This window comes from Ailuropoda melanoleuca, chromosome X (assembly GCF_002007445.2).
Source record: "Ailuropoda melanoleuca isolate Jingjing chromosome X, ASM200744v2, whole genome shotgun sequence".
Taxonomy (NCBI): Eukaryota; Metazoa; Chordata; class Mammalia; order Carnivora; family Ursidae; genus Ailuropoda; species Ailuropoda melanoleuca.
This window is the reverse complement of record NC_048238.1, coordinates 65238099-65250468: the sequence shown is the minus strand read 5'-3', so window position 1 is coordinate 65250468 and position 12370 is coordinate 65238099. Positions and strand designations below refer to the sequence as shown.

General features: G+C 32.9%; 1 protein-coding gene across 1 annotated transcript in view; it reads right to left on the bottom strand.

Moving 5' to 3' along the window:
• Window positions 1–12370, bottom strand: part of PCDH11X (protocadherin 11 X-linked) — a 527317-nt gene that overhangs the window by 471526 nt on the left and 43421 nt on the right. Inside the window, 1 exon segment of the mRNA XM_034649548.1 lies at window positions 1503–2086. Coding sequence (XP_034505439.1) covers window positions 1503–2042 — 540 coding nt within the window. The 5' untranslated portion in view covers window positions 2043–2086.

Sequence of the window (12370 nt, the reverse complement as noted above, 5' to 3'; positions counted from 1 at the left end):
CTTTCTACTGAGTGCTTATTGCCCCAATTCTGCCTTTGTGACATGTACATCAATATCCTCATATTATGATTGAAGAAATTAAGGTCAGAAAAATTAAGCTGGAGGTGACACATCTAGTCAGCAGTAAGCAAAAAATTGTGATCCATATCTTTCTGACTCCTGCATATTTTCCCATTTCATCAGATAAGGAGGTCTTACCTAAAAAAATGCTCATTTATAAATCTTTTATCCCTTCTCTTTCTGTTTTTACTTCTTATACTCATACACGAGTGTGCATTTCACTTGAATTTGCTCAAGAAATCTATAACCTTCTATTCCTGAATGTATTTATAAGCAAATATGTCTTTACAACTTAACAGCATAAGCTGAGCAGTTTTCCAATATTATACATCTTACAAGCCAAAACCTTCAGATGATATATATCAAAATATTTATGTGTTCTTAGAATATTTTGCAACATTGACCATTATGTTCATCATAATAATCTGGTAGTGAATAGTCAGAAAATGTTTATAAAACTTTAAAAATTCCTTAACTAATCTATATTAAGTCTGAACATTTGTTCTTTCACACATTTTCCAGGATCATTCAAGAGCATTGAACTATTTCACATATTCAAATCTGAGTTTCCTACTATCCTAAATACTACATAGGTAATTTAAAGGAATCACCCATTCACTCGATAAACACGATCCCTCTGTACATATTTCAAATACAATTGTTCCACCTATTCTTCCTTCTGCCTTCCCTATGCCAAGACCCAAGTCAGATCAAAATAGGTTCTTCAGATAAACTGAAACTTTTTGGCTAAAAATCCTACATAACCTTTATAGGAAGTGAGTGTTCTGTGTTTTCAAAGAATTAGAAAAAATGAAAATATTTAACATTAGCAGCACATTGGCTAAAACTTAATCTCATTCTGTTGACTCAAGAGATGCTTGAAGATCTTGCCTTGACTTGAAATTACCATGAAAAATATTTATTATTCTATATATGCGTAGAAACATTAGTAATAAAAATGTTCTATTCATCACTCAAATAAGTTTCTTTGGCATTTTTTCAACTGCCAAGAGAAAACTTCCTATCTAAAATGATCACTGAGTAAAACTGATAGATTTGTGCATTCATTCTTAATGTTTACATTTGCTTATTTAGGTCCACCACTTATTTAGGTCCACCTTGCAGCAGAGTCACAACTAGACAAATTAAAAGTAAGGTATTGGGTAGGTTATTTATTGTAAGTAGCAGGGCTGAGCTCCTTATCTGACCCCTATAATAGATTAAGAGAAACATAATCAACTGCTTGAAAATAAATATAAATAAAAAATTCATAAACTTCATTGCAATCATGAGAATTGCATTGCCGAGTTTCTTCACTATTCTTAAACTTTTTTAAAAAATTAGGGTGATGGCTTACTCAAAATTTGAAGTACACAAAGATCCTTTTATTTTTTTGCCTTTTAAAAATGAATTATCTTGAACAAAGTGTTTTAAAAACATACCTTAATTAATTGGTAGTTTTGAACTCCGTTTATTCCTATGTCAGGATCAATGGCTGCTGGGAGAGCATATCGAGAGTTTATAGCTGAGTTCTCTGGAATTGATATGTTGATAACTGTTGCTGGGAATAACGGTGCATTATCATTTATGTCTTCTATTAGAAAACGGATCTTAACCAGTCTAAATATTTCATCTGGCAAAACGGCAACCTCCACTTCATAAAAGCAACGGGTTTCTACCAGGCCACCAGCACACAATTTCTCACGATCAATGCGAGTTCCAGCAGTGAAGATCTCACCAGTACCTTCTTCAATTCGAATCAGTGGCACATCACCAGTCTTATATACTAGCTTAAACTGCATAGGAGATGTTAAGGACTTGTCTGGAATCAGTGACAAGTTGAGGTCTTTCAGCAAGTCACCTATCAGAACGTTTTCTGGCATTTCTTCTCGGACTGTGTAGTTTTTCTCCTGGGCGCCAGATTGAAATACGACACATGCTAAAAGGACCGCAAATATGTATGTTCCAGACAACAAGTCCATACCAGGCACAATAGTGATGGTTCTCTGTATCAACCCACAGAAAACTGTCAAAGAGAAACAGAAAAAAAGAGAGAGAGAGAAGAAATTATTAAAGCCAACCAACCATTAAATGTATGTTAACTAAATGCTCAGTTTTAAAATCATTAAATTAAAATATTAGCACAATTGACTCTTAAATAATATTATGGATTTTTCATTAAGATAAAAAGGTAAATTATACAACATACCTACAGTAATTAAAAGACTCAGTATTTGTGAAAGTGGTCATCATTGATAAAATATATAAAAGATATACCAAGGTAGATAAAGTTAATAAAAATAATTAAAAACACTTAATTCAAAAGGTAAAGTAATGTATATTTGTTATTAATAAAAATATAATCATTATTCATTATTATAATATGGCTTTCAAATGTAATTCTTCTATTGGTAATAAATGTTTTATAAAATAGTCCTTGTGTTCAGTTTTGTGCTTCAAAGGAGACAAAGAATCATGACACATGAGGGATTCAGAAAGTTCGGATTAAAGAAGAAGAGTCCTTTGAGAAAGGAAGGGGTTGATGACACATGCCTAAACATGAGAAGGACTACCATGTGAAAAGTTCAACATTTTCTTTCTTTGGATGAGAGGAATAGGGATAGGTAAAAATTACAGGGAGGCAACTTTCAGATCAACATAAACAACCACCTATTAAAGCATTCTTTGGGGGGAAAAACAGTTTTCAGGAGATAGTAAGAAGCTAGATAACTAATTTAGATCTACATATCTATGATTAGGTAGATAACATCCAAAACATTCCATGGGAGAGCTGGACTAGAAGACATTCCAACTTTGGGAATTTATGTCTCTACATTGAAAATAGATTATATTAAAATGGGTTTCCTATCTACAAACTGACACCCAAAAAACAAATAATCCAGTTAAGAAATGGGCAGAAGACATGAATAGACACTTTTCCAAAGAAGATATCCAGATGGCTAACAGACACATGAAAAGGTGCTCAGCATCATTCATCATCAGGGAAATAATGAATCAAAACCACAATGAGATACCACCTCACACCAGTTGGAATGGCTAAAATCAACAACACAATAAAGAACAGGTATTGGCAAGGATGCAAAGAAAGAGAATCCTCTTACACTGTTGGTGGGAATACAAACTGGTGCAGCCACTCTGGAAAACAGTATGGAGGTTCCTCAAAAAGTTAAAAATAGAATGACCTTACGACCCAGCAATTACGTATTTATCTAAAGGATACAAAAATAGTGATTTGAAGGGGCACATGAACCCCAATGTTTATAACAGTATCATCAACAATAGCCAAATTATGGAAAGAGCCCAAATGTCCACTGACTGATGAATGGATAAAGAAGAGGTGGTATATATACACAATCGAATATCACTCAGCCATCAAAAAGAACAAAATCTTCCATTTGCAATGACATGGATGGAACTAGAGTGTATTATTCTAAGTGAAATAAGTCAGCCAGAGAAAGACATACACCATACAATTTCACTCATATGTGGAACTTAAGAAACAAAACAGATGAACATAGGGGAAGGAAAGGAAAAATAAAATAAGATAAGAACAGAGAGGGAGGCAAACCATCAGAGACTCTTAACTCTAGAGAACAAATTCAGGGTTTTTGTGGGGAAGGTGGGTGGGAGGATGGACTTAATGGGTGACGGGTCTTAATGAGGGCACTTGTTGTGATGAGCATTGGGTGTAATATATAAGTAATGAATCACTAAATTCTATTCCTGAAACCAATATTACACTAAATGTTAACTAACCTGAATTTAAATTTAAAAAAGGAATTAATGCAGCTACTAATGCACTCAAAACTTTTAAAGGATCAGCCAACAGATGGTCATTAAAAATCTATTACAGAAAAAAATTTTATTACAAAAAATTATTAATGCATGTAGATATCTAATTAAGGAAATTTTCAATATTTACAGGTAATTGATAGCATTAACAAAATTCTAGTAATAGCTTTAAAAGCAGGAAGACTCATGAAATGATGTAAATAACTTTCTTTTTTAAATTTTTTTATTATATTATGTTAGTCACCATACAGTACATCCCTGGTTTCTGATGTAAAGTTCGATGCTTCATTAATTGCATATAACACCCAGTGCACCATGCAATACGTGCCCTCCTTACTACCCATCACCAATCTATCCCATTCCCCCACCCGCCTCCCCTCTGGAGCCCTCAGTTTGTTTCTCAGTAAATAACTTTCTATAAATATTATGGTCTGATTATGGCAGAGAATGTATTACATTAAATAATTTTCCCATTATATAACTGTGCATCTGCATTTTAAAAAATATGCATATGGAGAGGTCATAAGACACAAAAGTGAGAAAAAAGAAGCCTTCTTATTTGCAATCAGTGATAGAATAAATGTATTTTTTACAATAATTGAAATAGCTTTGGTCATGAATAGAACCAAGAAATGAACCAGATAAACTTGAAACATCTCATTTTAAGGAATTACTATCACCCGAGTAAAAAGTATATATGTGAGTCCACCCAATTTCCTGTGTTGAGCAGTTTGTGCCTTTCTAAAACATTTTAATATTAATTCTAATACTGAGTAATTCTAATACTGAAGACATTCTCAATCCTAGCAAACAACACAAAAATGACTATTGCCTGTGGTATTTTTAGCCCATTTGCTCAATGATGAACATTGGGATTACATAATATAAAACTTTTCTCAAGATTTATTCTCTTATGAATTATTGGCCCTATATAAAAAAACCCATTTATACTTACTGTGTTAATATGCACAAATATACTTGTGTCCTATATAATACAAATTAGGACATCTAAAATAATTCAGTGTCTGTGTGATTTTGTAAGTATTATGCAAACATGAGCAAAAATAAAAATGGGATAGTGACAATTGGAATTAAACTACTACTCTCTTCTTATCTTACCCATAAGCATAGACACATTATTATAACTGGCAGAAGAATGTTACAGACCATTTTTCAAACACTGCATGCATGTTGCAATATCTCTACACAAGAAGAAGAATTAAGAAAGTGACCTAATTCTAGCCAGTACCCCTCTACCAACCCATTCTAAATCTGTTCTACTATTTCTTTAATAAAATCATCAAATAACACTTTTTAAAATGTGTTTTATCACTTGAAATTCTTTCAGAGGTTTTAAAAACTAGAAAGTATTGGAAAAAAGGACAATGACATTTCTAAAACTTAAGGAAATATCCATATTGCAAACCTAGAAGGAATATTTAACCTCTAGTTAATAATTAGTTTCATAAAGGTTTAGTCACTTAGTCAACAAATATTTTTAAACTTTTTTTATGTGCCAGACATTGTTCTAGGCCTGAGAATAAATCAGTGAACAAAGCAGACAAAAATCTCTGCCCTCACAGAGTTTATATTTCATAACATAAATATTCCAGAATGTCTTTATTTCAGGGTTCAATCAATGCATAACAAACTCAACTTTGCCTCTATCAAGATGTAAACCTGCATGATTAAATAACCTCAGTCTCTATATTTTGATTCCAACCCCTTACATCTACCACTTGAAAATGTATTCTAATCTTTAAAATTAGGAAGGTTTTCCTTTAAAATGCTGAGCGTGCTTCTTTGACTGACCAATAGAGAAATTTAGTTCCCAAACATAGATATATATAAAAAAATCACTGCTTAGTTTTATGTTAGCATGATGAATTTAACTCAGATATTCAGGAAAGATATTTCTATACACATATCTTTTCCTGGCTCTAATTTTCTCTTTCATGTACAAATGATAGGATAACCTTAAATTTCTTTACCATTCTCCCACATCCCATTCCTACTACAGTTTAAGGTTAGTTTGGAAACTAGTAGGGGAACCACAATGAAAACAGATAGAGAGAATTAAAATTTTCTAAAAGCTTCAGCAGTGCCAATGCTATTTGCGTGATGTTTTTTATAGGCAATACCCAGTGGTTGCATAGGCAACAAGCATAGAGGGACAAAATCACGACAATCAGAGAAAGCAAAAGCAGAAACAAAATAAGCAACTCTGAAATTTTATATGAAAAACAAAAATGCAAATTCATTTTATAGTCTCTGTTCAATTTCATTCTAAGAAGGTAAGTAGGTAAAGGAACTAAGTCTCTACCCAATTCTAGAGATTTAAAACCACAAAAGTAATGTTCAAATTGTTTGTCAGAAGAATTTCAAGGCATAATTTCCTTCACATACTTGTTACATTTTCCCTTATTATAGCACTATGTTTAATTTGTGAAAAACTAATTCTTTTGTTTTTTTTCGAGAGAGAGTGTGTGCGTGCACAAATGTGGGAGGAGGGGCAGAGGAAGAAGCAGACTCCCTGTTGAACGGGGTCTCTATCCCAGGAACCTGAGATCATGACCTGAGCTAAAGGCAGATGCTTAACCAACTGAGTCACCAGGAGCCCTGTGAAAAACTAATTCTATATGAATGCGTGGCTTACAGACTACAATAACAAATTGTTTAAAATAGTACAAATTTAGGTATTGCATGAAAATATGAAATTTTGCCTATGATCTTAATTTCACTTGGCTCCTGTCACTCGAATTACTTTAATGTCTCATGAAGTAAAAAATACACCATTGAACAACCATGAGGTATTATACAGTTTCTCTGTTCTCGTTCTTATGCAGTCAAAGCTTCTTTCACAGGTTGGGAAAATAAGGTAGTTTTTAAAGTTGATAGGAAGCAATCTAAGACATTGCAAGAGAAGTGGTATTAAGGAGGGCACATGTTGTAATGAGCACTGGGTGTTATACACAACTAATGAATTATTGAACACTACATCAAAAACTAATGATATATTGTATGGTGGCTAAATTAATTTAAAAAAAAAAAGAAGTAACCACATCTGGAGGAATAAAGGAGCAACTGATAAACTCAACACTTTCAAAGGGACTGACCACAAGTAGAATGGAATATTTGCTTTGGTCGTCCTGCTTGACATGACTATTTTCTATGTATTCTGAAACCTGAAATGCCAAAACAAAAGATTTAATAAGATATGGTAATTCTATCAGATTAGTATTTTTATTAAATGTTATTCCAGAAAGGACTTATTGTATTTCTTTTTTGTACAGGTCTAATTTTCACATTTGTGTCTAATCTTCTCCAAGGAGTGGATTCCATCAATATTGCTTCCTTCTTAACAATGTTTATGTTTTTTTTTATTCACTCTAACTCTTCACAACAGTTGTTGAAGTATTCTCTATGAGGGATTTAAATGTGTTAATACTCAATGCTTAAACAGCACTTATAAGAAAATTTATGATGGTTGTTTTTCCATATTATTTTTTCTGGATTTTTTATATATGATTTAGGAAGTCAAAGGGTTCTATTCAAAGCCCCCTCCCCAACCAAGCTTACAGACAAAACTCACAGGTGTCCGTACTTGGCCTTAACTCTTTGTTTTTCCAGGTCATGGTGCTGCTCATTCTCAGAAAATAGACCACTACTACAAAACATATTTTTCTCTAGCCAGACCACAACCCACATCCCAGACCAATCCTGGACAGAGCCCCCCAAGAAACTGACACCACCTGCTCTACCTGGCCAAGAGTTGACCCCCCCTCCCCATACAACCTCCCCCATGTGCACAGCTACAACCCTCTCACATCCTTTAAACCCCTTGAAAGGCAGTTTTCCCAAGTATAAACAAACTATTTAAATTAATTAACTAATCCAACCTTTCCAAAATTTTTATAGATTCCTTTTATTTAAAATAGATTGTTCTTTTTATCATGTTTCCCACTTTGGATTGCCACAAATCCCACTCAGGGTCATAAAAGAATTAAAAATGATTCCTTTCATTATTTGCCTTCATTCACTATATTCTATGCTTTCTCACCACAAGCAAAGAGAGAAACTTCTCTCCATAGAGTAACAAAGCATATTGGAAGAAGAAATTTATGTTACCATTTTATAAACCAAGCAGTATATTAACCTCAAAATGACTTTCAGTAACTGTCAGATGAGAAATCAAGAATATACGAGTTCCATCTCCACAGAGTTGGATACAGTTTTGTTTTTTGGACTAGCAAACACTAGCCAAACCCTAACTGTGGAATACTCATGAGATATTTTATTTTTATGTTTTATATTTGTGTTTCACTGTGAGTGTATGTCCTGGTGTGTGTGTGTGTGTGCACATACAGACAGATTGTTTCAATGAAAATCGCCAGCTGAAATGCCAATACATCAAACAATGTTTGAAATGGAAGTGACGTGGTCAGGGTTACTCTCATATTAAGGAAGTACCAATAAGCACTACTTTCACCATGTCCCCACAGTAATGCATATGGAGACCAAAAATATATTTTTATTTAGGCATTTATTGTCATTGTTATTTTTATTAGTCATTGCACTGCTTATGGAAAACATACTTGAGTTTTGTTTATTTATGAAAGCTTGCAAAAGAACCCACTTAAATTTATCTTCTGAAAATTAGATTTCACATTGGATTTGAAAAATAGTTTGCCAAAGAAAAGGAATAGGCATTCTTCCTATTAGGTACTAGAAGCTCAAATTATATTCTTTTTTTTTTTAAAGATTTTATTTATTAATTTCACAGAGAAAGAACATGAGCAGGAGGAGTGGGAGAGGGAGAAGCAGGCTCCCCGCTGAGCAGGGAGGCTGATGTGGGACTCGATCCCAGGTCCCCGGGATCATGACCTGAGCGAAGGCAAATACTTCACTGCTGAGCCACCCAGGCGCCCTCAAATTATATTCTTACTTTACCTCCCAAAATGTTTTTGGTGTTCAGAATACCAAATTGTGATGATTTCGATTTGAAATAGGGTATGAAATAAGTGAAAAATGGCCATTGTCTCATTTTAGGCAACTTACATTTTCTATATGGGTGATAAATATGTAATATTGTCCTCAAATGTTCTTGTTATTCCAAGAAATATTATAAATACTGAAATATTCTATTTTTTTCCTTTTCAAAGACATTCAGATCCTTAACAGATCATAGAATGAGCTGTCACAACTAGAACTATTTCACACTTGCTATAACTGGCACTCTAAGAAATTATGATCACATGTTGCATTAATTCTTCCTATGAACTGACAACCCTGAAAACTTAAGCCCTAAAAAATAAAGTGCTATTCATGATAAAATTACTTTGTATCAGGACTTAATATTATAGATAGCACAGAAATTTAGAAGCAAAGAGGATTATGCCCTGGAAGGTTGGTTGGCAAAATGGGTTAATGAGAATTGAGATACAGGCTTTCAGTTACAGAATGAACAAGTCAGGAGAATAAAAGTCCCAGCATAAGGAATATAGTCAACGATATTGTAATAGCAATGTAATGGGACAGATGGTAGTTACACTTGTTGTGAACATGGCATAATGTATAAATTTGTCAAATCACTAAGTTGCATACCTGAAACTAAAGTTGCATTGTGTGTCAACTATGCTCAAATTTAAAAAAAAAAAAAGAAAAGAAACATTTTATTCAAGATTTTGTAGCATGAGCTATGGAGACATTGCCTGGTTTTGAATCCATGATCCATGATCCACCACGTACATATTAACTTTGTAACTTTTTCCAAGTTCTTAAAATTCTCTGGGTCTCAGTATAAAATATAGATAATAATAGTATCTACCTCAACAGTAGATAACCACAATAGTGTTAATGTGAAGACTAAATAAATTAACATCTGTAAATCACTTAGAGCAGTTCCTGGAACAACACACAATAAGTGCCCTATGTGTTTGTAATTGTTGCTGTTGTTATTATTAGACTAAAGAAAATAAACAAAAGTGGTTATATATCCTGCACTCACACAGACAAGTTAAGTCTAATACTGTAAGAAAATAAAATTAGACTTGAACTGTAGTATTAACTGTCTTTAAGTAGCTATGACTTTGGACAAGTAAGTTAATCATTCTGTGCCTCATTTTCCTCATTCAGGTGAGTATGGTTAGGGTTTATCTCTACGATCCATTCTTTTTCTAGCATTCTATGAAATAATAGGCTTTAATCATAAATATGTAATCATTTGTGTAATGGATCTCAATTATGTGCAATGCTACAGCTTTAAGGAATTTTACACCACAACTCCATATGTAAACTCTCTATTGTCATCAACTGTGTATTTCATATAATTTTAATTGAGTTAAAATTATGTTTATAAGGTTTAAAGACTATATGCTTTTTTACTTTTTTATTTAAATTCCAGTTAACATACAGTGTAATATTAGTTTCAGGTGTATAATTTAATGATTCAACACTTTTTAAAAAAGATTTTATTTATCCATTTGACAGAGAGACAGCCAGTGAGAGAGGGAACACAAGCAGGGGGAGTGGGAGAGGAAGAGGCAGGCTCCCAGCAGAGGAGCATGATGTGGGGCTCAATCCCAGAACGCCAGGATCATGCCCTGAGCTGAAGGCAGACGCTTAAGGACTGAACCACCCAGGCGCCCCTGATTCAACACTTTCATACAACACCCAGTGTCCATCATAAATGCACTCCTTAATCCCCATCACCTATTGTTTTTGGTAGGTAGTGATTTCATGGTTGTCTCCAGTTCGGCACGAATATTTTTTTTCCATATAATTTAGAAGGGAACTTTGTTTTAAGAGTATTTTAGTGATTATTTTCCATTGTCCAGGGTTTTTTTAGTAATAAAATTTCTCCTCAAAAATTTATAACTCTTGATAACATTTTCGAGAAGGATATATTCCAATGACACTTATCTTTAGATATTATTATGATTAATTTTGAAATGTTTAAATTGACCAATTTATTCCTTTGATGAAATAGGAAACATACATTGACTCATTGGTATATTTTAATTGATATTTGAATTTTTAAGAACCATTATAAGTTAGAAAAAGCAGGGGAATTAAGTGGATAACTATAATATATCTTAAAGTCCTGTAATCCAAACATGTCTTACAAAATCAAGTAGTTTTTAAAATAGTGTTTCCAACTAAAATATATCAAGATTTTGTATTGAAAATGATAAAGAATTAATTTCTGTAAAATTGATCAGTTTAAAATTAAAGAGAAAACTAAAACCTACTATAGTTGTCAACTACAACATTGCACCTTCAAAAATTTCCACTAATTACTGCTAATTTTCAAAAGGAACTGTTAAAGTGAGTAAGATTTGACATAAGGACAGATTCTTCACCTCTTTATTCAGATGAAAAGTTTTTAACTAAAAAAAATTTCCAAATATGTTGTCTATTTAACCAGACATTTTTATGGATTTTTACTTTTTTATTTTAGAAAATAAATAAATATTTTATAAAATATTATATACAACCAAAACAAAACAGCAATAACAAAAACTGAAAACAAAACAAAACTACATGTGTTGCCAATTAAAATCTTTAGCATCTAAACTTTGAAACCTAGCATTCAAGGTTCTTAATTAGTTACTTCCAACATAGGTCTTTTTCATTAATTTATAATTCATGACCTCCCCTCTTCAGCCAAACCAACACCCACTCTCTAGCCATAAAATTTTCCGCATGTTCTCTGGTCATCCAAGGTCATCATCCGCTTCAGGGTATTTCACAACTCATTTCCTAGTTTCTTAGAAGATAAGAGTAAAGATGATGTTAAAGTGCTTAAGGGACTCAGTTAAAATATGAAAACTATGGAAAAGGCAGTCAGCAGAGTCATGAAGCAATGAGTTTTGATTTTTTTAATTTCAATTTGGAAAAAATCTCATTAGCAGTTATTATGTGTCATGTGCAGATAGCCCATTCCCTTAATCATTTATTCTTTCTCCTTTACTCCTTAAAATGTGTACAGAATGTTGTTCTGAACTGCGTATCTTGTTTAATAAAAATTGTTTACCTTGGTTTAATCTTGATTTGCTACCTTAATGGTAAAGTACCAGTAAGAAAACAGGGAAGTGCCTCCTAAGTTTTATTTATTTATTTATTTATTTATTTATTTATTTATTTGTAATTCTGCTCTACTATTTCAAGTTCTTTTGAAAGCTAGCTTGCTACAAATATCAGGTCTTTAAAATGTTGCATGCATGTTAAGGGGAAAGAAAAAAGAATAAGATTAAATCAACCTGCCAATGATTAAACTGTCTTATTTATGGCAGTTTGTAAACTCAAGCTGTTTGTAAATGTAGTATTATTATGATGAGTTATGCTCCAACTACCTATAAAGGACTTGAATAATTTGGAAGAACTGTGAGGCAGTGGGAAAACTGGGAGGAGCACAGGATTTGGAAGGGGCTGTGGAGGAAACTTGAAAAGAATGAGAGTACTAAGGAGAGTAAAGGAATAAATTTGACAATGGAGA